Source organism: Bombina bombina, chromosome 3 (genome assembly GCF_027579735.1).
Source record: "Bombina bombina isolate aBomBom1 chromosome 3, aBomBom1.pri, whole genome shotgun sequence".
In the NCBI taxonomy this organism is placed as follows: domain Eukaryota; kingdom Metazoa; phylum Chordata; class Amphibia; order Anura; family Bombinatoridae; genus Bombina; species Bombina bombina.
The window spans coordinates 136,121,611-136,145,391 of record NC_069501.1 but is presented as its reverse complement, the minus strand read 5'-3'; the positions used below and the strand labels follow the sequence as shown (position 1 = coordinate 136,145,391).

Here is a 23,781-nt window from a genome sequence, read left to right as displayed (position 1 = left end):
CATTACCTCTACTGTTACTTTTTCAGTACTGGTTTGGCTTTCTGCTATATGTGGATGGGTGTCTTTCGGTAAGTATGTTTTCTTTACTTAAGACACTCTCAGCTGTGGTTTGGCACTCTATGTATTAATATAAAATTTTAAATATATGTATTGTACTTATATTTGCCATGAGTCAGGTTCATGTATATTTCCTTTTGCAGACTATCAGTTTCAAAATTGGGAAACATATTTAGGAAGTTATTTTTTTCTTACCTGGGGTATAGTCTGTCTTAAAATTGACAGCTTTTTCATTAATTTTCGCGGGCAAAATTAGGCTTGTGAGGTCGCAAAATGCTGTTTATTGCATCATTCTTGGCGCAATAATTTTTTGCAGCGAAGGTACGTTCGGTGACGCAAATTCGTCATTTCCGGCGTTTTAGTTGACGCCGGGTTTCCTTGCACAAGGTTGCGTCTGCAATGACGCGAGTTGCGTCATTTCCGAATGTTAGCGCCAAACATTTTTTTTTTTTATTTTGCGTTCTGCGTCATACTTGGCGCCAAATAATTTAATTATTTAAACCCCACTTCCTATATGCCTCTTGCCTTTTTCTATGCTCAGAGGGCTATGTTTGCATTTTTTCCCCATTCCTGAAACTGCCATATAAGGAAATTGATAATTTTGCTTTATATGTTGTTTTTTCTCTTACATTTGCAAGATGTCTCAATCTGATCCTGTCTCAGAAACCACTGTTGGATCCCTGCTGCCTGATAACAGTTCTACCAAAGCAAAGTGTATCTGTTGTAAGTTAGCGGAGATTATATCTCCAGCTGTAGTATGATAAGCTTTTAGATGCAGAGAATGTATCCATCAGTACTAACTAGTACAATGCCTGTTGTTCCTTCAACATCTAATGTACATGATATCCCTGTGAATATAAAAGATTTTATTGCTGATGCGATTCAGAAGGCTTTGTCTGCTATTTCGCCTTCAAATAAACGTAAAAGGTCTTTTAAAACTTCTCATAAAGTTGATGAAATTTCAAATGACCGACAACATACTGAATTATCCTCCTCTGATCAGGATCTATCCGATTCAGAAGATCCTATTTCAGATATTGACACTGACAAATCTACTTATCTCTTTAAGATGGAGTATATTCCTTCCTTGTTAAGAGGTGTTGATAACTTTGGATATTGAGGAAACTAGTCCTCTTGATACTAAAACTAGTAAATGTTTAAATTCTGTTTATAAACCTCCTGTGGTTTACTCCAGAGGTTTTTCCAGTTCCTAATGCTATTTCTGATATGATTTCAAAGGAATGGAATAGACTTGGTACTTCTTTTGTTCCTTCTAGGTTAAAAAAGTTGTATCCTTTGCCAGAAATTAGTTTGGAGTTTTGGGAAAAAAATCCCCAAAGCTGATGGGGCTATTTCTACTCTTGGCAAACGTACTACTATCCCTATGGAAGATAGTACTTCCTTTAAAGGACCCTTTAGATAGGAAACTTGAATCTTATTTATATTCTGGCTATCTTCTCAGGCCTGCTATTTCTATGGCTGATGTTGCAGCTGCATCAACTTTTTGGTTGGAAAGCTTAACGCAACAGGAAACAGATCCTGATTTCTCCTACATTGGTGTGTCCGGTCCACGGCTTCATCCTTACTTGTGGGAATATTCTCTTCCCTAACAGGAAATGGCAAAGAGGCACACAGCAAAAGCTGTCCATATAGCCCCTCCTCTGGCTCCGCCCCCCAGTCATTCTCTTTGCCTGCTCTGAACAAGTAGCATCTCCACGGGGATGGTAAAGAGTATGTGGTGTTAGTTGTAGTTTTATTTCTTCTATCAAGAGTTTATTTTAAAATAGTGCCGGTTTGTACTATTTACTCTACAACAGAAAGTGATGAAGAGTTCTGTTAAAAGAGTATGATTTTAGCACCAGTAACTAAAATCCATTGCTATTACCACGCAGGACTGTTGAAACCAGAGAACTTCAGTTGGGGGTAACAGTTTGCAGACTTATCTTCTTCAGGTATGACCAGTCTCTTTTCTAACAACACATAGTAGTGCTAGAAGACTGTCAGTTTTCCCTTATGGGACCGGTAAGCCATTTTCTTAGACTCTGTAACAGATTAAAGGCTTATAAATTGGGCTCTATGCTGGTTGACACTATTGTGGGCTAAATCGATTTGCTTATATCATATTTTTATGACATTTGGAGTGTTTTATGAGCTTAGGAACACTTTTGGGAACGTTTTAATTATGCCTGGCATTGGTTAGACGCCTAATCTAGTCAGAAAGGCCCCTTCACTCTGGTAATACAGAGGGAGGAGGCCTCATTTTCGCGCCTCAGTTGCGCAGTTACTTCCAAAGGCAGTGCATGCAGCTTCATGTGAGAGGGTCCTGTGGCTGAGAAACAGACTCCGGAAGGCTTATTTCTGTGGTGAATAACCCCTAAGGAAGGTAAAAGCCGCAGCAAAGTCTGTGGCTGGGACTGTAGTGTGTTTAAACCGGTTAATTGAACAACTAGCTCCGGTTTGCTTATTTAAGGGTCTAGAAACTTCATATTTGGTGTGCAATACTTTCAAAGCATTAAGACACTGGGGTGTAAATTTTATAAAGATCGGATATTTCCTTCATAGTTTTTTGAACATTCAGAAATAAAGTGTGTTCCTTTTATTATTTAAAGAGACAGTAACGGTTTTGTGTAAAATCGTTTTTATTGCATTAATAGCCTGCCTAAATCTGCCTAACATGTCTGTACCTTCAGATAGCATATGTTCTGTGTGTATAGAGGCCAAGGTGGTTCCCCCTTTAAATGTTTGTGCAAATTGTGCCATGGCGTCCAAACAAAGTAAGGACAGTACTGTCACATTTAATAAGGTTGCCCAAGATGATTCTTCAAATTAAGGTAGTGGGGATAGTTCATCATCCTCTCCTTCTGTGTCAACACCAGCTTTGTCCGCGCAGGCGATACCTAGTACATCTAGCGCGCCAATGCTTGTTACTATGCAGCAATTAACAGCAGTAATGGATAATTCTATAGCAAATCTTTTATCCAAACTGCCAGCATTTCCCAGAAAGCGTGATTGCTCAGTTTTAAATACAGAGGATGAGCAAGTTGGCGCTGACGATAATTTATCTGTTATACCCTCACATCAATCTGAGTTGGCATTGAGGGAGGGTCTGTCTGAGGGAGAAATTTCTGATTCAGAAAAATTTCTCAGCAGGCAGAACCGGATATCGTGGCATTTAAATTTAAGCTAGAACATCTCCGCGCTCTGCTTAAGGAGGTGCTAGCTACTCTTGATGATTGTGATACTTTGGTGATTCCAGAGAATTTGTGAAAAATGGACAAATTCTTAGAGGTCCCAGTGCACGCCGATGCTTTTCCGATACCCAAGAGGGTGGCGGACATAGTGATTAAGGAGTGGGAGAAGCCAGGTGTACCTTTTTGTTCCCCCTCCTATATTTAAGAAAATGTTCCCCATTGTCGACCCCAGAAGGGACGCATGACAAATGGTCCCTAAGGTAGAGGGGGCAGTTTCAACAATAGCCAAGCGCACAACTATCCCTATTGAGGACAGTTGTGCTTTCAAAGATCCTATGGATAAAAAATTGGAAGGATTGCTTAAAAAGATATTTGTTCAGCAAGGTTTCCTTCTTCAACCGATTTCGTGCATTATTCCTGTCACCACGGCGGCGTCTTTTTGGTTCGAGGAACTAGAAAATTCGCTCCTAAAGGAGACTCCATATGATGAAGTCATGGACAGAATTAACGCACTAAAGTTGGCTAATTCCTTTATTTTGGATGCCGCTTTTCAATTGGCAAAATTAGCGGCGAAAAATTCAGGTTTTGCAATAGTGGCGCGCAGGGTGCTTTGGCTAAAATCTTGGTCGGCGGACGTGTCGTCCAAAACGAAATGACTTAATATTCCTTTCAAAGGTAAGACCCTTTTCGGGCCAGAATTGAAGGAGATTATTTCAGACATCACTGGGGGAAAGGGCCACACAGGATAGGCCTTTCAAGGCTAAAAACAAATCTAATTTTCGTTCCTTTCGCAATTTCAGGAACGGACCGGCACCAAATTCTACAGCCTCTAGGCAAGAAGGTAACGCTTCCCAGCCTAAACCAGCATGGAAACCATTGCAAGGCTGGAACAAGGGTAAACAGGCCAAGAAGCCTGCTGCTGCTACCAAGACATCATGAAGGGGTAGCCCCCGATCCGGGACCGGATCTAGTAGGGGGCAGACTTTCTCTCTTTGCTCAGGCTTGGGCAAGAGATGTTCCGGATCCCTGGGCACTAGAAATAGTCTCTCAGGGGTATCTTCTAGAGTTCAAGGAACTCCCTCCAAGGGGAAGGTTCCACATGTCTCGCTTATCTTCAGACCAGATAAAGAGACAGGCTTTCTTACATTGCGTAGGAGACCTATTAAAGATGGGAGTGATACACCCAGTTCCAACAGCGGAACAAGGTCTGGGTTTTTACTCAAACTTGTTTGTAGTTCCCAAAAAAGAGGTAACTTTCAGGCCAATTCTGGATTTAAAAATCCTAAACAAATTCCTCAGAGTTCCATCATTCAAAATGGAAACCATTCGGACGATCTTACCAACAATCCAGGAGGGTCAATATATAACTACCGTGGACTTAAAGGATGCGTACCTGCATATTCCGATCCACAAAGATCACCATCAGTTCCTAAGGTTCGCCTTTCTGGACAAACATTACTAGTTCGTGGCTCTTCCATTTGGTTTAGCCACTGCTCCCAGAATTTTCACAAAGTTACTAGGGTCCCTTCCAGCGGTTCTAAGGCCGAGGGGCATTTCTGTAGCACCTTACCTAGACGACATTCTAATCCAAGCGTCGTCCCTTTCCAAAGCAAAGGCTCATACAGACATTGTTTTAGCCTTTCTCAGGTCTCACGGGTGGAAGGTGAACATAGAAAAGAGTTCCCTGTCCCCGTCCACAAGGGTTCCTTTTCTAGGAACAATAATGGGTTCTGTAGAAATTAAGATTTTTCTCACAGAGGTCAGAAAGTTAAAGCTTCTAAACGCTTGTCAAGTTCTTCAATCTATTCCTCAGCCTTCCATAGCTCAGTGCATGGAAGTAATAGGATTAATGGTTGCAGCAATGGACGTGGTTCCTTTTGCTCAAATTCATCTAAGACCATTACAACTGTGCATGCTCAAACAATGGAATGGGGATTATGCAGACTTGTCTCCCCAGATTCAAGTAGACCAGTTAACCAGAGAATCACTCCGCTGGTGGTTGACTCAAGATCACCTGTCTCAGGGAATGAGTTTCCGCAGGCCAGAGTGGGTCATTGTCACGACCGACGCCAGTCTCTTAGGCTGGGGCGCGGTATGGGACTCCCTGAAAGCTCAGGGTCTATGGTCTCGGGAAGAGTCTCTTCTCCCGATTTAAACATTTTGGAACTGAGAGCGATATTAAATGCGCTCCTGGCTTGGCCTCAACTAGCGAAGGCCAGATTCATAAGATTTCAGTCGGACAACATGACGACTGTAGTGTACATCAATCATCAGGGGGGAACAAAGAGTTCCTTGGCGATGAGAGGTATCCAAGATCATCAAATGGGCGGAGGATCACTCCTGCCACCTATCTGCAATTCACATCCCAGGAGTAGACAACTGGGAGGCGGATTATTTGAGTCGTCAGACTTTCCATCCGGGGGAGTGGGAACTCCACCCGGAAGTCTTTGCCCAGTTAACTCAACTATGGGGCATTCCAGACATGGATCTGATGGCGTCCCGTCAGAACTCCAAGGTTCCTCGCTACGGGTCCAGATCCAGGGATCCCAAGGCGACACTAGTGGATGCATTGGTGGCGCCTTGGTCGTTCAACCTAGCTTATGTGTTTCCACCGTTCCCTCTCCTTCCCAGGCTTGTAGCCAGGATCAAACAGGAGAAGGCCTCTGTGATTCTGATAGCTCCTGCGTGGCCACGCAGGACTTGGTATGCAGACCTGGTGAATATGTCATCGGCTCCACCATGGAAGCTACCTTTGAGACAGGATCTTCTAGTACAAGGTCCATTCGAACATCCAAATCTAGTCTCTCTGCAACTGACTGCTTGGAAATTGGACGCTTGATTTTATCTAAGCGTGGGTTTTCAGATTGTTATAAATACTCTGGTCCAAGCCAGAAAACCTGTGACTAGGAAGATTTACCATAAGATATGGAATAAATATATCTGTTGGTGCGAATCCAAGGGATTCTCTTGGAGTAAAATTAAAATTCCTAGGATACTTTCCTTTCTCCAAGAGGGTTTGGATAAAGGGTTGTCAGCGAGTTCTCTTAAAGGACAGATATCTGCTTTGTCTGTTTTGTTGCACAAACGTCTGGCAGCAGTGCCAGATGTACAGGCGTTTGTACAGGCCTTAGTCAGAATCAAGCCTGTCTACAGACCCATGACTCCTCCATGGAGTCTAAACTTAGTTCTTTCAGTTCTTCAGTTCTTCAAGGGGTTCCGTTTGAACCCTTACATTCCATAGATATTAAGTTACTATCTTGGAAAGTTCTGTTTTTGGTTGCTATTTCTTCTGCTAGAAGAGTTTCTGAATTGTCTGCTTTGCAGTGTACTTCACCCTATCTGGTGTTCCATACAGATAAGGTAGTTTTACGTACCAATCCTGGTTTTCTTCCAAAAGTGGTTTCCAACAGGAATATTAACCAGGAAATAGTTGTTCCTTCTCTGTGTCCGAATCCAGTTTCAAAGAAGGAACGTTTGTTACACAACCTAGATGTGGTCCGGGCTTTAAAGTTCTATTTAGAGGCAACAAAGGATTTCAGACAGACATCATCCTTGTTTGTCGTTTATTCTGGTAAGAGGAGAGGGCAGAAAGCTACTGCGACCTCTTTCCTTTTGGCTGAAAAGCATCATCCGATTGGCTTATGAGACTGCCGGACGGCAGCCTCCTGAACGAATTACAGCTCACTCTACTAGAGCTGTGGCTTCCACATGGGCCTTCAAGAACGAGGCTTCTGTTGATCAGATCTGTAAGGCAGCGACTTGGTCTTCCCTGCACACTTTTGCCAAATTTTACAAATTCGATACTTATGCTTCTTCGGAGGCTGTTTTTGGGAGAGAGGTTTTGCAAGCCGTGGTGCCTTCCGTTTAGGTTACCTGACTTGTTCCCTCCCTTCATCCGTGTCCTAAAGCTTTGGTATTGGTTCCCACAAGTAAGGATGAAGCCGTGGACCGGACACACCAATGTAGGAGAAAACAGAATTTATGCTTACCTGATAAATTTCTTTCTCCTACGGTGTGTCCGGTCCACGGCCCGCCCTGGCTTTTTGTCAGGTTTAAAATTTTTATTTCTATACACTACAGTCACCACGGCACCCTAGGGTTTCTCCTTTTTCTCCTAACCGTCGGTCAAATGACTGGGTGGCGGAGCCAGAGCAGGGGCTATATGGACAGCTTTTGCTGTGTGCATCTTTGCCATTTCCTGTTAGGGAAGAGAATATTCCCACAAGTAAGGATGAAGCCGTGGACCGGACACACCGTAGGAGAAAGAAATTTATCAGGTAAGCATAAATTCTGTTTTGTCTAGCATTGTTCGCTTGCTTCAACATGCTAATCATTTTATCTGTGATGCTATTTTTTTTTTCATCAAAATTTGTTAAATCTATGTCTTTAGCTAATTTAGCTAGAAGTTTTGTGGCTCGTATATTGGAATGCTGTCATGGTATCTAAGTCTAGATTACTATCTCTTTCTTTCCAAGGTAACAATTTATTTGGTTCTCAGTTAGATTCAATTATTTCAACTGTTACTGGGGAAAAGGAGTTTTTTTTTTTTTACCTCAGGATAAAAGATTTAAGGGTAAATCTAAAGCTTCTAATAGTTTTTGTACATTTCGACAGAATAAGGAACAGAAAGCCAATCCTTCCCCCAAAGAATCTGGTTCCAATTGGAAACCTTCAAGTTGGAATAAATCCAAGCCTTTTAAGAAACCAAAGCTAGCCCCCAAGTCTGCATGAAGGTGCGGCCCTCATTCCAGCAAGGTCATTATATGTCCACGATAGACTTACAGGATAGATATCTTCATATTCCGATTCATCCAGACCACTATCGGCTTCTGAGATTCTCTTTTCTAGACAAGCATTACCAGTTTGTTGCTCTTCCATGTGGCCTAGCGACAGCTCCAATAATTTTTTCGAAGGTTCTCGGTGCCCTACTCTCTGTAATCGGAGAACAGGGTATTGCAGTGTTTCCTTATTTGGACGATATCTTTGTACTAGCTCAATCTTTACATTCTGCCGAATCTCACATGAATCAACTAGTGTTGTTTCTTCAAAGACATGGTTGGAGGATCAATTTACCAAAAAGTCCCTTGATTCCTCAGACAAGGGTCACCTTTTTAGGTTTCCAGATAGAGACCGAGTCATGGACACTGAATCTAACAGACAAGAGACAAATACAATTTTTCAGCTTGTCGGGGCCTTCAGTCTCAATCATTCCTTTCAGTGGCTATGTGCATGGAAGTTTTAAGTCTTGTGACTGCAGCATCGGACGTGATCCCCTTTGCTCGTTTTCATATGAGACCTCTCCAGCTTTGTATACTGAATCCATAGTGCAGGGATTATGCAAAGATATCACAATTAATATCCTTAAATCCCAATGTTCAACTTTCTCTGACTTGGTGGTTAGATCACCATGGTATAATTCAAGGGGCCTCTTTTGTTCGTCTAACCTGGACTGTGATCACAACAGATGCAAGTCTTTCAGGTTGGGGAGCTGTCTGGGGATCTCTGACAGCACAAGTGGTTTGGAAACCTCAAGAGGCGAGGTTACCAATCAATATTTTAGATTGGTATTTTCAGAGCTCTTCAGGCTTGGCCTCTGTTGAAGAGAGAACCATTCATTTGTTTTCAGACAGACAATATCACAACTGTGGCATATGTCAATCATCAGGGTGGGACTCACATTCCCCTAGCTATGAAAGAAGTATCTCAGATACTTTCTTGGGCGGAAACCATCTCTTGTCTAATTTCTGCGGTACATATCCCAGGTGTACACAATTGGAAAGCGGATTATCTCAGCCGTCAGACTTTACATCCGGGGGAGTGGTCTCTCCATCCAGATGTGTTTTTTCAGATTTTTCAGATGGTGGGGTCTTCCAGAAATAGATCTGATGGCTTCACATCTAAACAAGAAACTTCCCAGGTACTTGTCCAGGTCCAGGGATCCTCAGGCGGAGTAGGTGGATGCGTTAACAGTTCCTTGGTTTTACCAACCTGCTTATATCTTCCCGCCTCTAGCTCTTCTTCCAAGAGTGATCTCCAAGATCATCATGGAACATTAGTTTGTGTTTCTAGTGGCACCAGCATGGCCTCACAGGTTCTGGTATGCAGATCTTGTCCAGTTGTCAACCTTGGCCACTTCCTTTTAAGACCATGCCTTCTGTCTCAAGGACCGTTTTTCCATCAGGATCTCAAATCGTTAAATTTGAAGGTATGGAAATTGAACGCCTAGTGCTTAGTCATAGAGGTTTCTCTGATTCAGTGATTGATACTCTGTTATAGGCTTGTAAATCTGTTTCTAGGAAGATTTATCATCGAGTTTGGAAGACTTATATTTCATGGTGTTCTTCTCATAAATTCTTCTGGCATTCTTTTAGAATTCCTAGAATTTTACAGTTTCTTCAGGATGGTTTGTATAAAGGTTTGTCTGCAAGTTCCTTGAAGGGAAAAATCTCTGCTCTTTCTGTTTTATTTCACAGAAAGATTGCTAAGCTTCCTGATATTCACTGTTTTGTACAGGCTTTGGTTCTTATCAAGCCTGTTATTAAATCAATCTCTCCTCCTTGGAGTCTTAATTTGGTTTTGAAGGCTTTACAGGCTCCTCCATTTGAGCCTATGCATTCTTTGGACATTAAACTACTTTCTTGGAAAGTGTTTTTCCTTTTGTCTATCTCTTCTGCTAGAAGAGTTTCTGTTTTATCTGCTCTTTCTTGTGAGTCACCTTTTCTGATTTTCCATCAAGATAAGGCAATTTTTCAGACTTCATTTAAATTTTTACCTAAAGTTGTGAATTCTAACACCATTAATAGGGAAATTGTTGTCCCCTCTTTGTGTCCTAATCCTAAGAATTCTTTGGAGAGATCCTTACATTCTCTGGATTTTGTAAGAGCTTTGAAATATTATGTTGAAGCTACTACAGATTTCAGGAAGACTTCTAATCTATTTGTCTTTTCTGGTTCTAGGAAAGGTCAGAAAGCTTCTGCCATTTCCTTGGCATCTTGCTTAAAGCTTTTGATTCATCGGGCTTATTTGGAGTCGGGTCAGGCCCCGCCTCAGAGAATTACAGCTCATTCTACTAGATCAGTCTCCACTTGGTGGGCTTTTAAGAATGAAGCTTCAGTTGATCAGATTTGCAAAGCAGCGACTTGGTCTTCTTTGCATACATTTACTAAATTCTACAGTTTTGATGTATTTGCTTCTTCGGAAGCAGTTTTTGGTAGAAATGTTCTTCAGGCAGCTGTTTCAGTTTGATTCCTCTGCTTATGTTTTAAGTTTTTTTCTTTTCAATTATGAGAAACATATTTTTTTGGATGTGGATTTAATTTTTTCAGCGGAAAATGGCTGTTTTTATTTTTATCCCTCCCGCTCTAGTGACTCTTCTGTGGAGTTCCACATCTTGGGTATTAATATCCCATACGTCATTAGCTCATGGACTCTTGCCAATTACATGAAAGAAAACATAAATTTATGTAAGAACTTACCAGATAAATTCATTTCTTTCATATTGGCAAGAGTCCATGAGACCTACCCTTTATATGGTAGTTATGTTTTTTTGTATAAAGCACAATTTATATTTGCGGTTCCTTTTTTGATGCTTTTTACTCATTTTTCTATCACCCCACTACTTGGCTATTCGCTAAACTGAATTGTGGGTGTGGTGAGGGGTGTATTTATAGGCATTTTGAGGTTTGGGAAACTTTGCCCCTCCTGGTAGGATTGTATATCCCATACGTCACTAGCTAATGGACTCTTGCCAATATGAAAGAAATTAATTTATCAGAGGAGTTCTTACATAAATTGTTTTTTAGCTTTGAACATAAATAATATCTGATTAATTTGTCAAACACAGATAAGTATGAATTTAAATTAATTTTATATATGTATTAATTTGCTTTTAAGCATTATAGAGCATCACTACACCACCGCAGAGTTTGTCAGCCAGTCTATTGACATAAATGAACCTATTGGAAATCTCAAGAAGCTTCTGGAACCCAGACTTCAATGCTCACTTGATGCTCATGAGATCTGTTTGCAAGACATACAGGTATGGAAAAATGTTTCAGAATGTCTTTGATTGCTACATCTCAATGGAAGTTGATTTTTAGTTAATATTTTCAGTAGTATCTGTTCTTTGCTAGCAAAACATGAAAAAATAATACATTATAAAAGGCATACTGATATCGCATCAGTGGAAAATCCGGGTCTTTATTTACGTTTAGACCTTTTTTCCTTAAAGTGACGGTCAACTTTTATGAATGAAAGTCCGGTTTTTAAAAATACTATTAAAAACGGGCACTTTCATTCATCAAAGTTTGCAAGCAGCCGTTTTGTTTAAAAACGTACCTCCTCTCCTCTTCACAGCTGGAGCAGCTTCCCCCGCCCACAAAACCTCTCTTCATACGTCAGCTATGAAGAATCCGGCTTCCTCCAATCACGGCATGGCCTCAGGCAATGTTTGCTGTGGGGGGAAGCTGTTATTGGAGGAAGCCGGATTCGTCATTGCTGACGTATGAAGAGAGTATCTGCGGGCGGGGAAGCTGCTCCGGCTGTGAAGAGTAGAGAGGTAAGTTTTTAAACAAAACGGCTGCTTTATAAACTTTGATGAAAGTGCCCCTGTTTTTGATGGTATTTTTAATTACCGGACTTTCATTCATCAATCGGACCGGATTTGTAGGTGCTTTCTGAGTGTGTTTTACATTATTGGTGCCATTATAATAACATTAGCTATCGGTTTAAATTCTTAGAAGCGAAGTATAGACTAGTTGTGGACTTTTAATAAATTGATTTACTATTTAGTTTGTATCCCAGAGAGCCCTCATATGTATCTAACTTGTATTATATTTTATTTTCCATGTTTAGGGTTAGTTTGCAAACATGGGTCACTTGCAATACATTTCCACAGAGTTTAACATGCCATTGTAAACATTTATAATACAGAATGGGCACATTACTACTCCATTCAAACAAAGTAGGTGTTGATGTTCTAAATAGCTTGTAATTTCAGACCCCCCCCCCCATTTTAATATAGCCTTTGTCTGACAAGCGTGGTGACTCTGCAGAATCATTTTTGTTTTGTATTAAAGCTTACATTTCTTTCCTAACATATGGAGAGTCCACAGCGTCATCAATTACTAGTGGGAACATCACTGGCCAGCAGAAGGCAAAGCGCACCATAGCAAGGCTGTTAAATATCACTCCCCTACCCATAATCCCCAGTCATTCTCTTTGCCTCTGTCAATGGAGGAGGTGAAGTTTTGTGTCTGAAGAAATGAATTCCTTTTTTGGGTACTTTTTCTCTGCAAGCTAGGATTTATGTTTAGCTGAGTCCACGTCAATCTCTGCAGCAGAGTAGTGGTGGCTTTTAAGCAGTTAGGAAGTTGTACTTACTTTGTTTTCGAACATATTGCTGCCCTAGGTATAGAAAGCAAGAGTTGGTTACTCTGTTCTTTATTTTTTTCTACAGGTCTCTGTAAGGAGTATGTGTCCTTTCACGCCTTGTAAGCTGTCTCCCTGCCGGACAGCTAGATTGCAGGTAAGTGCATTTTGTCTTCTAGTGGGAGGCTTGCACTTCACAAAAATAGGGCTGCACCAATTTATTGGGACACATTTATCCTTTAGTAAGGATTTAAGATTGGCAGGATGCAGGCACTGACGTGACAGAGACTGAGGCGTTTTATTTTTTATTTTTTTCTGAAGCATTAACCTGTTTTATTTCAAATGTGGCTCATTTGATATTTTATTGGGAAGTCTGTGTGTTTAAAATGTGGGTACATTTTAAGTTACTTTGTTTGGCAGTATACTCTCTTAAGAGTGAGAGAACATTTTCTCTAGGATTATTACGCTTTTAGTATTTTAGCGTTAGTGTGCTTCCGGTAGTGACAGTTCCTTCAGCTGTATTGGGAACGCGCACTTTTGTGTGTGGCATAGTTCCCTTCAGTTGGTCATGTGAGTCTCTCCTGCGCTTCCGCTCTATGCATATTAGCGGAGCGGCGGTTCGTGTCGGAGCCTATTGTCCTGTGCAATCTTTTTGCCATTATCTTGTGGCGGTTTTTCTCAGAAGGTCAGGTAGGAGCACGTCGGTTAATCTGAGGTGTAGAGGTGGCCTTTTATCAGGTGGTTAATATAGAACTGCAGTTTAATTCTTTGGGGGAAATTTGTTTTAAAAGAAAAAAAATTCTTAAAGTGACAGTATCCGTTTTTGTTTTAATCAAACTGTTTTTAGGGTCATGTCTGACATGGAGCAGGAGTCTGCTCTTATGAATACGTGCTTTTTGTGTTTAGAGGCCCAAATTGTTACCCCCTATGTAATTGTGTTCCTCATGTGTAGAGAGGACATTGAAATGTAAAGAAACTTCTTTTTGCTGAGCCTAATGTCTCTCAGGATGATGTTGTTCAGGCAATGCCACAGCCTTCTCCTATAACGTCCCAAGCCTCAATGGTGTCACATGCAGTGCCCTGCGGTTCCTCTCAGTCTCTTGGAGGCGTATATTTGCCTGCAGAAATTGCTACACAGGTATCTTCTGCCGTATCTGCGGCATTATCTGCTTTTCCTATGCTATAGTGAAAAAGCAAGAGGAAAATTAGAGATTTAGATAGTAAGGTTTCTGTTCTACCCGCTACTTCACAAGTTGTCCTTTTTCATAAGTCTGATGAGGATACGTTGGTAGTCTCTGAGGGTGAAATCTAAGATTCAGACAGTATAATTCCTTCATCTGATGCTGAAGAAGTAATCTTCAGATTTAAGCTTGAACACCTTTTGTGTTTTGTTAAAGGAGCTTTTGGCTACTTTGGACGACTCCAATACTCCTGTTCTCAACTCTAAGAAGTCTTGTAGCTTAATAAATAATATGATGTTCCTTCCTCCGTGGAAGTGTTTCCAGTTCCAGACAGTGCAACAGAGATTATTTCACAGGCATTGGAGAAGCCAGGGATACCTTTCTCCCCATCTCCCTTCTTTTTAAAAAGATGTTTCCCGTCACTGACTCCATTAAAGATTCATGGCACACGGGGCCTTTAGTAGAAGGGGTTCTTTCTACTCTGGTTTAAAGAACTTTGATCCCTATAGAGGATAGCTGCTCCTTTTAGGATTTCATGGTCTAAAGCTGGTGGCTTATTTAAGGAAAGCTCTTTAAGGTTTTCAATGGCAACCTGCAGTTTGTATTGTCAAAGTAGCAACTGTGGCATTTTGTTGGTGCAACGCCTTGTCTGTATCATTTTAATAGAGACTCTGTTGGGGGAGATCCGGGATGGGTTTAAGGCTCTCAAACTAGCCAATCCCTTTATTTCTGATGTTAACATGCACGTTATTAGACTGGAAGTCAAGATGTCTGGCTTCACTGTCCTAGCCTGTCGGACTTGGTGGCTAAATTCTTGGTCAGCTGATGTTTCCTCTAATTCCAAGCCTCTGGCACTTCTTTACAAGAATAAAACCTTGTTTGGGCCTGGTCTGGCAGAAATAATTTCTGATATTTCAGGTGGAAAAAGGTCTTTTCTCCAACATAGGTGTGTCCGGTCCACGGCGTCATCCTTACTTGTGGGGATATTCTCCTCCCCAACAGGAAATGGCAAAGAGCCCAGCAAAGCTGGTCACATGATCCCTCCTAGGCTCCGACTTCCCCAGTCATTCTCTTTGCCGTTGTACAGGCAACATCTCCACGGAGATGGCTTAGAGTTTTTTGGTGTTTAAATGTAGTTTTTATTCTTCAATCAAGAGTTTGTTATTTTAAAATAGTGCTGGTATGTACTATTTACTCTGAAACAGAAAAGAGATGAAGATTTCTGTTTGTAAGAGGAAAATGATTTTAGCAACCGTTACTAAAATCGATGGCTGTTTCCACACAGGACTGTTGAGAGGAATTAACTTCAGTTGGGGGAACAGTGAGCAGACTTTTGCTGCTTGAGGTATGACACATTCTAACAAGACGATGTAATGCTGGAAGCTGTCATTTTCCCTATGGGATCCGGTAAGCCATTTTTATTACAGAAAGAAAAAAAGGGCTTCACAAGGGCTTTTAAGACTGTAGACATTTTCTGGGCTAAATCGATTTATATATAAGCATATTTTATACTCCATAGCCTTGAGGAATTATTTTAATCTTGGAAATTATGTAAAATAACCGGCAGGCACTGTATTGGACACCTTATTCTCTAGGGGCTTTCCCTAATCATAGGCAGAGTCTCATTTTCGCGCCTCTATTGCGCACTTGTTTTTGGGAAGCATGACATGCAGATGCATGTGTGAGGAGCTCTGATACATAGAAAAGACTTTCTGAAGGCGTCATTTGGTATCGTATTCCCCTTTGGGCTTGGTTGGGTCTCAGCAAAGCAGATACCAGGGACTGTAAAGGGGTTAAATATAAAAACGGCAATGTTTTAAGGCTTTAAGACACTGTGGTGAAATTTTGGTGAATTTTGAACAATTCCTTCATACTTTTTCACAATTGCAGTAATAAAGTGTGTTCAGTTTAAAATTTAAAGTGACAGTAACGGTTTATTTTAAAACGTTTTTTGTACTTTGTTATCAAGTTTATGCCTGTTTAACATGTCTGAACTACCAGATAGACTGTGTTCTGAATGTGGGGAAGCCAAGGTTCCTTCTCATTTAAATAGATGTGATTTATGTGACACAAAATTTAGAGAAAATGATGCCCAAGATGATTCCTCAAGTGAGGGGAGTAAGCATGGTACTGCATCATCCCCTCCTTCGTCTACACCAGTCTTGCCCACACAGGAGGCCCCTAGTACATCTAGTGCGCCAATACTCCTTACTATGCAACAATTAACGGCTGTAATGGATAATTCTATCAAAAACATTTTAGCCAAAATGCCCACTTATCAGCGAAAGCGCGACTGCTCTGTTTTAGAAAATACTGAAGAGCATGAGGACGCTGATGATATTGGTTCTGAAGTGCCCCTACACCAGTCTGAGGGGGCCAGGGAGGTTTTGTCTGAGGGAGAAATTTCAGATTCAGGGAGAATTTCTCAACAAGCAGAACCTGATGTGATTACATTTAAATTTAAATTGGAACATCTCCGCGCTCTGCTTAAGGAGGTGTTATCTACTCTGGATGATTGTGAGAATTTGGTCATTCCAGAGAAATTATGTAAAATGGACAAGTTCCTAGAGGTCCCGGGGCCCCCCGAAGCTTTTCCTATACCCAAGCGGGTGGCGGACATTGTAAACAAAGAATGGGAAAGGCCCGGTATACCTTTCGTCCCTCCCCCCATATTTAAGAAATTGTTTCCTATGGTCGACCCCAGAAAGGACTTATGGCAGACAGTCCCCAAGGTCGAGGGGGCGGTTTCTACTCTAAACAAACGCACCACTATACCCATAGAAGATAGTTGTGCTTTCAAAGATCCTATGGATAAAAAATTAGAGGGTTTGCTTAAAAAGATGTTTGTTCAGCAAGGTTACCTTCTACAACCAATTTCATGCATTGTTCCTGTCACTACAGCAGCGTGTTTCTGGTTCGATGAACTAGAAAAGGCGCTCAATAATAATTCTTCTTCTTATGAGGAGATTATGGACAGAATTCATGCTCTCAAATTGGCTAATTCTTTCACCCTAGACGCCACTTTGCAATTGGCTAGGTTAGCGGCGAAAAATTCTGGTTTTGCTATTGTGGCGCGCAGAGCGCTTTGGCTAAAATCTTGGTCAGCGGATGCGTCTTCCAAGAACAAATTGCTTAACATTCCTTTCAAGGGGAAAACGCTGTTTGGCCCTGACTTGAAAGAGATTATTTCTGATATCACTGGGGGCAAGGGCCACGCCCTTCCTCAGGATAGGTCTTTCAAGACCAAAAATAAACCTAATTTTCGTCCCTTTCGCAGAAACGGACCAGCCCCAAGTGCTACGTCCTCTAAGCAAGAGGGTAATACTTCTCAAGCCAAGCCAGCCTGGAGGCCAATGCAAGGCTGGAACAAAGGAAAGCAGGCCAAGAAACCTGCCACTGCTACCAAGACAGCATGAGATGTTGGCCCCCGATCCGGGTCCGGATCTGGTGGGGGGCAGACTCTCTCTCTTCGCTCAGGCTTGGGCAAGAGATGTTCTGGATCCTTGGGCGCTAGAAATAGTCTCCCAAGGTTATCTTCTGGAATTCAAGGGGCTTCCCCCAAGGGGGAGGTTCCACAGGTCTCAATTGTCTTCAGACCACATAAAAAGACAGGCATTCTTACATTGTGTAGAAGACCTGTTAAAAATGGGAGTGATTCATCCTGTTCCATTAGGAGAACAAGGGATGGGGTTCTACTCCAATCTGTTCGTAGTTCCCAAAAAAGAGGGAACATTCAGACCAATCTTAGATCTCAAGATCCTAAACAAGTTTCTCAAGGTTCCATCGTTCAAAATGGAAACCATTCGAACAATTCTTCCTTCCATCCAGGAAGGTCAATTCATGACCACGGTGGATTTAAAGGATGCGTATCTACATATTCCTATCCACAAGGAACATCATCGGTTCCTAAGGTTCGCCTTTCTGGACAAGCATTACCAGTTTGTGGCACTTCCGTTCGGATTAGCCACTGCTCCAAGAATTTTCACAAAGGTACTAGGGTCCCTTCTAGCGGTGCTAAGACCAAGGGGCATTGCAGTAGTACCTTACTTGGACGACATTCTGATTCAAGCGTCGTCCCTTCCACAAGCAAAGGCCCACACGGACATTGTCCTGGCCTTTCTCAGATCTCACGGGTGGAAAGTGAACGTAGAAAAAAGTTCTCTATCTCCGTCAACAAGGGTTCCCTTCTTAGGAACAATAATAGACTCTTTAGAAATGAGGATTTTTCTGACAGAGGCCAGAAAATCAAAACTTCTAAACTCTTGTCAAATACTTCATTCTGTTCCTCTTCCTTCCATAGCGCAGTGCATGGAAGTAATAGGTTTGATGGTAGCGGCAATGGACATAGTTCCTTTTGCGCGAATTCATCTAAGACCATTACAACTGTGCATGCTCAGTCAGTGGAATGGGGACTATACAGACTTGTCTCCGACGATACAAGTAGATCAGAGGACCAGAGATTCACTCAGTTGGTGGCTGTCCCTGGACAACCTGTCACAGGGGATGAGCTTCCGCAGACCAGAGTGGGTCATTGTCACGACCGACGCCAGTCTAGTGGGCTGGGGCGCGGTCTGGGGACCCCTGAAAGCGCAGGGTCTTTGGTCTCGGGAAGAATCTACCCTCCCGATAAATATTCTGGAACTGAGAGCGATTTTCAATGCTCTCAAGGCTTGGCCTCAGCTAGCAAAGACCAAGTTCATACGGTTTCAATCAGACAACATGACGACTGTTGCGTACATCAACCATCAGGGGGGAACAAGGAGTTCCCTGGCGATGGAAGAAGTGACCAAAATCATTCAATGGGCGGAGACTCACTCCTGCCACTTGTCTGCAATCCACATTCCAGGGGTGGAAAACTGGGAAGCGGATTTTCTGAGTCGTCAGACATTTCATCCGGGGGAGTGGGAACTCCATCCGGACATCTTTGCCCAAATCACTCAACTGTGGGGCATTCCAGACATGGATCTGATGGCCTCTCGTCAGAACTTCAAGGTTCCTTGCTACGGGTCCAGATCCAGGGATCCCAAGGCGACTCTAGTAGATGCACTAGTAGCACCTTGGACCTTCAAACTAGCTTATGCATTCCCGCCGTTTCCTCTCATCCCCAGGCTGGTAGCCAGGATCAATCAGGAGAGGGCGTCGGTGATCTTGATAGCTCCTGCGTGGCCACGCAGGACTTGGTATGCAGACCTGGTGAATATGTCATCGGCTCCACCATGGAAGCTACCTTTGAGACGAGACCTTCTTGTTCAAGGTCCGTTCGAACATCCGAATCTGGTCTCACTCCAACTGACTGCTTGGAGATTGAACGCTTGATCTTATCAAAGCGAGGGTTCTCAGATTCTGTCATTGATACTCGTGTTCAGGCCAGAAAGCCTGTAACTAGAAAAATCTACCACAAAATATGGAAAAAATATATCTATTGGTGTGAATCTAAAGGATTCCCTTGGGGCAAGATAAAAATTCCTAAGATTCTATCCTTTCTTCAAGAGGGTTTGGAGAAAGGATTATCTGCAAGTTCTTTGAAAGGACAGATTTCTGCCTTGTCTGTGTTACTTCACAAAAAGCTGGCAGCTGTGCCAGATGTTCAAGCCTTTGTTCAGGCTCTGGTTAGAATCAAGCCTGTTTACAAACCTTTGACTCCTCCTTGGAGTCTCAATTTAGTTCTTTCAGTTCTTCAGGGGGTTCCGTTTGAACCCTTACATTCCGTTGATATTAAGTTATTATCTTGGAAAGTTTTGTTTTTGGTTGCAATTTCTTCTGCTAGAAGAGTTTCAGAATTATCTGCTCTGCAGTGTTCTCCTCCTTATCTGGTGTTCCATGCAGATAAGGTGGTTCTGCGTACTAAACCTGGTTTTCTTCCGAAAGTTGTTTCTAACAAAAACATTAACCAGGAGATAGTCGTGCCTTCTTTGTGTCCGAATCCAGCTTCAAAGAAGGAACGTTTGTTACACAATTTGGATGTAGTTTGTGCTCTAAAATTCTATTTAGATGCTACAAAGGATTTTAGACAAACATCTTCCTTGTTTGTTGTTTATTCTGGTAAAAGGAGAGGTCAAAAAGCAACTTCTACCTCTCTCTCTTTTTGGATTAAAAGCATCATCAGATTGGCTTACGAGACTGCCGGACGGCAGCCTCCTGAAAGAATCACAGCTCATTCCACTAGGGCTGTGGCTTCCACATGGGCCTTCAAGAACGAGGCTTCTGTTGATCAGATATGTAAGGCAGCGACTTGGTCTTCACTGCACACTTTTACTAAATTTTACAAGTTTGATACTTTTGCTTCTTCTGAGGCTATTTTTGGGAGAAAGGTTTTGCAAGCCGTGGTGCCTTCCATCTAGGTGACCTGATTTGCTCCCTCCCTTCATCCGTGTCCTAAAGCTTTGGTATTGGTTCCCACAAGTAAGGATGACGCCGTGGACCGGACACACCTATGTTGGAGAAAACAGAATTTATGTTTACCTGATAAATTACTTTCTCCAACGGTGTGTCCGGTCCACGGCCCGCCCTGGTTTTTTAATCAGGTCTGATAATTTATTTTCTTTAATTACAGTCACCACGGTATCATATGGTTTCTCCTATGCAAATATTCCTCCTTTACGTCGGTCGAATGACTGGGGAAGGCGGAGCCTAGGAGGGATCATGTGACCAGCTTTGCTGGGCTCTTTGCCATTTCCTGTTGGGGAGGAGAATATCCCCACAAGTAAGGATGACGCCGTGGACCGGACACACCGTTGGAGAAAGTAATTTATCAGGTAAACATAAATTCTGTTTTTTACCACAAGACTAGAGGATCAGATCAAAAGGATGTCTTTCATCATCTTTCATTTTATAAATGAGAGTCTTCCTCTCTCTTCCAAGCAGGAGCATTCCAAGTCTTCTTGGAAACCCAGTCAGTCTTGGAGCAAGGGGAAGCAACTTAAGAATTTCGCAGCCGAGTCTAAATAAGCATGGAGGGTCTGTCCCCGGTCCGGGATCGGATTAAGTGGGGGACAGACTTCTCTGTTTTATCTAGCATAGATACGAGATGTCCCAGATCCTTGGGCTGTGGACATAGTATCTCAGGGTTACTAAATAGAATTCTAATCTTTTCCTCCCAGGGGCAGGTTTTACCTCTCAAGATTATCTGCAGTCCAGATAAAGAGAGGCATTCTTGAAATGTGTTCAGGATCTTTCCTCCGTGAGTGATAATTACAGTTCTAGTAAAGGAACAGGGCCTAGGATTCTATTCATATCTGTTTGTGGTTCCCAAAAGAGAGGGAACTTTTCGACCTATTCTAGACCAGAAGTGTCTCAAAGTTTCTCATAGTACCATCCTTCTTCAAAATAGAAACCATTCGTTCCATTCTTCCTTTGGTCCAAGAGGGTCAGTTAATTACGACCATAGACCTGAAGGACGCATACCTTCATGTTCTCATCCTCGGATCATCACAAATTCCTGAGATTCACCTTTCTAGACAAATACTTTCAGTTTGTGGCTCTTCTGTTAGGCCTTGCCACAGTTCCCAGAATTTTCTTAAAGGTTCTGGGGGCTCTCTTGGCAGTGATCAGGTCTCGGGGAATTGCAGTGGCGCCATACCTGGACGACATATGGCTTCAGGCGCCATCTTTTCAACATGCGGACTCTCTATCAGAGATCTTGTTGTCTTTTCTACGTTCCCACGGATGGAAAGTGAATCTGGAAAAGAGTTCCCTTGTTCCAGCTACAAGGGTAGTTTTCTTAGGGACCATAATAGATTCCCTATCTATGAAAATATTTCTGATAGACGTCAGAAAATCCAAGATTCTTGCCTCTCTCTGCGGTCTGTTGGACAATCAGTGGTTCTATGTATGGAGGTAATTGGTCTGATGGTCCTTTCCATGGACATCATTCCCTTTGCTTGATTCCATTTGAGAGCTCCACAGTTTTGCATGCTCAGACAATGGAGAGGAGAACATTCGGATCTGTCTGAGGATAGATCTAGATCAGTCGACAAGAGACTCTCGTGTTGATTTCTCAGGGCACATGATCGTGATCACGGTCGCTAGGCTGGGGAGCAGTCTGGGTCTTGTTAAAGGCGCAGGGACTATGTACTCGGGAGGAGTCTGCTCTCCCCATAAACATCTTGGAGTTGAGAGCGGTTTTCATGCTCTCATGGCTTGGCCTCAGTTGTCCTTAGCCCGATTTATCAGGTTCCTGTCAGGCAACTTCTCAGTGGCTTACTTCAACCACTGGGAGAAACTCTGAGTTCCTTAACCATGAAGAAGGAGGTTCAGATTATTCAGTGGGCAGAAGCTCACAATTGTTTATCTGCCATCCACATTCCAGGGGTGGATATCTGGGAAGCGTTTTTTCTGAGCAGACAGACATTTTATCCTGGAGTGGGATCTTTATCCGGAGATGTTCTCGAGGTTAACCCTCAATTGAGGGGTGCAGGAGTTGTATCTGATGGCGTCTTGACATCTCAGGATCTGGTATGCAGACTTCATGAAAATGTCATGTCTGCCACCTAGGAGGTTGCCTCTGAATAAGGACCTTCTAACTCGGGGTCCATTCCTTCATCCAAATCTAGTTTCTCTGAAGCTGACTGCTTGGAGATTGAACACTTCTTTTTGACTAAGCGTGGATTTTCTGAGTCGGTCATTGAGACCATGATCCAGGCTCTCAAGCCTGTTACTCGAAAAATTTACCATAAGGTATGGCGTAAATACCTTTTTATTGGTGTGAATCAAAGGGCTTCCCCTTGGAGTAGGGTCAGGATTCCTTGAATTTTGTCCTTTCTCTAGGAAGGTCTGGTGAAGGGATTGTCGGTCAGTTCTCTAAAGGGTCAGATTTCTGCATTATCTTTTTTGTTGCACAAGCGTCTGGTGGATGTTCCAGATGTTCAATCTTTTTGTCAGGCCCTGGTCAGAATCAGGCCTGTGTTTTAAATCTGTTGGTCCTCCTTGGAGCCTTAAAGGGCCATTATACACATTTTTTCTTTGCATAAATGTTTTGTAGATGATCTATTTATAAAGCCCATAAAGTTTTTTTTTTTTTTAAATGTATAATTTTGCTTATTTTTAAAGAACATTGCTCTGATTTTCAGACTCCTAACCAAGCCCCAAAGTTTTATTTGTATACCGTCAGCTACCTTCTCCAGCTTGCTCCTGTTTGTGTAAAGGGTCTTTCCATATGCAAAAGAAGGGGGGGGGGAGTGTCTTATTTCCCACTTGCAGTGGGCTATCCAACTGCCTTTTCAACAGAGCTAAACTGAAAGCTTCTAAGTACGTTTTTAAACCATTTTATACTGGATTTTTATATCCATATCTGTGCATCTTATTCTTTATAGTAGTGTCTATTACATGCAGTTATATGAAAATGAGTGTATACTGTCCCTTTAACCTTGTTCTTAAAGTTTTGCAGCAGGCTCCGTTTGAGCCATTGAAGGTTTTGTTTCTTATTGCTATCTCTTCTACTCGGAGAGTTTCAGAACTCTCTGCTTTGGAGTGTGATTCACATTACCTTATCTTTTATGCTGATAAGGCAGTTCTTTGTACTAAATTAGTTTTTCTTCCTAAGGTGGTTTCGGATAGAAATAATATTCAGGAAATTGTTGTTCCATCTCTGTGTCCTAATCCTTCTTCTCATAAGGTACGCCTGTTGCTCAACTTGGGTGTTGTGCGTGTTCTAAATTTCTTCCTTCTGGCGACTAAGGATATTTGCCAGTTTTCTGCCCTGTATGTTTGTTTCTCAGGAAAGCGTAAGGGTCAGAAAGCTACTGCTACTTCATTCTTTCTTTCTTTCTTTCTTTCTTTCTTTCTTTCTTTCTTTCTTTCTTTCTTTCTTTCTTTCTTTCTTTCTTTCTTTCTTTCTTTCTTTCTTTCTTTCTTTCTTTCTTTCTTTCTTTCTTTCTTTCTTTCTTTCTTTCTTTCTTTCTTTCTTTCTTTCTTTCTTTCTTTCTTTCTTTCTTTCTTTCTTTCTTTCTTGTCCACGGATCATCCATTACTTATGGGATATTCTC

General features: G+C 42.1%; 1 protein-coding gene across 2 annotated transcripts in view; it reads left to right on the top strand.

Annotated features, from left to right (window-relative positions):
* Positions 1 to 23,781, top strand: part of GABPA (GA binding protein transcription factor subunit alpha) — a 205,203-nt gene that overhangs the window by 35,503 nt on the left and 145,919 nt on the right. For both annotated transcript variants that reach the window (XR_008401326.1, XM_053706003.1), the window contains exon 3: positions 11,142 to 11,286. Coding sequence is in view for 1 of the 2 variants with exons in the window: in XM_053706003.1 (XP_053561978.1) it covers positions 11,142 to 11,286 (145 nt within the window). In the remaining variant the exon portion in view is untranslated. The remainder of the gene's footprint in view (positions 1 to 11,141; positions 11,287 to 23,781) is intronic.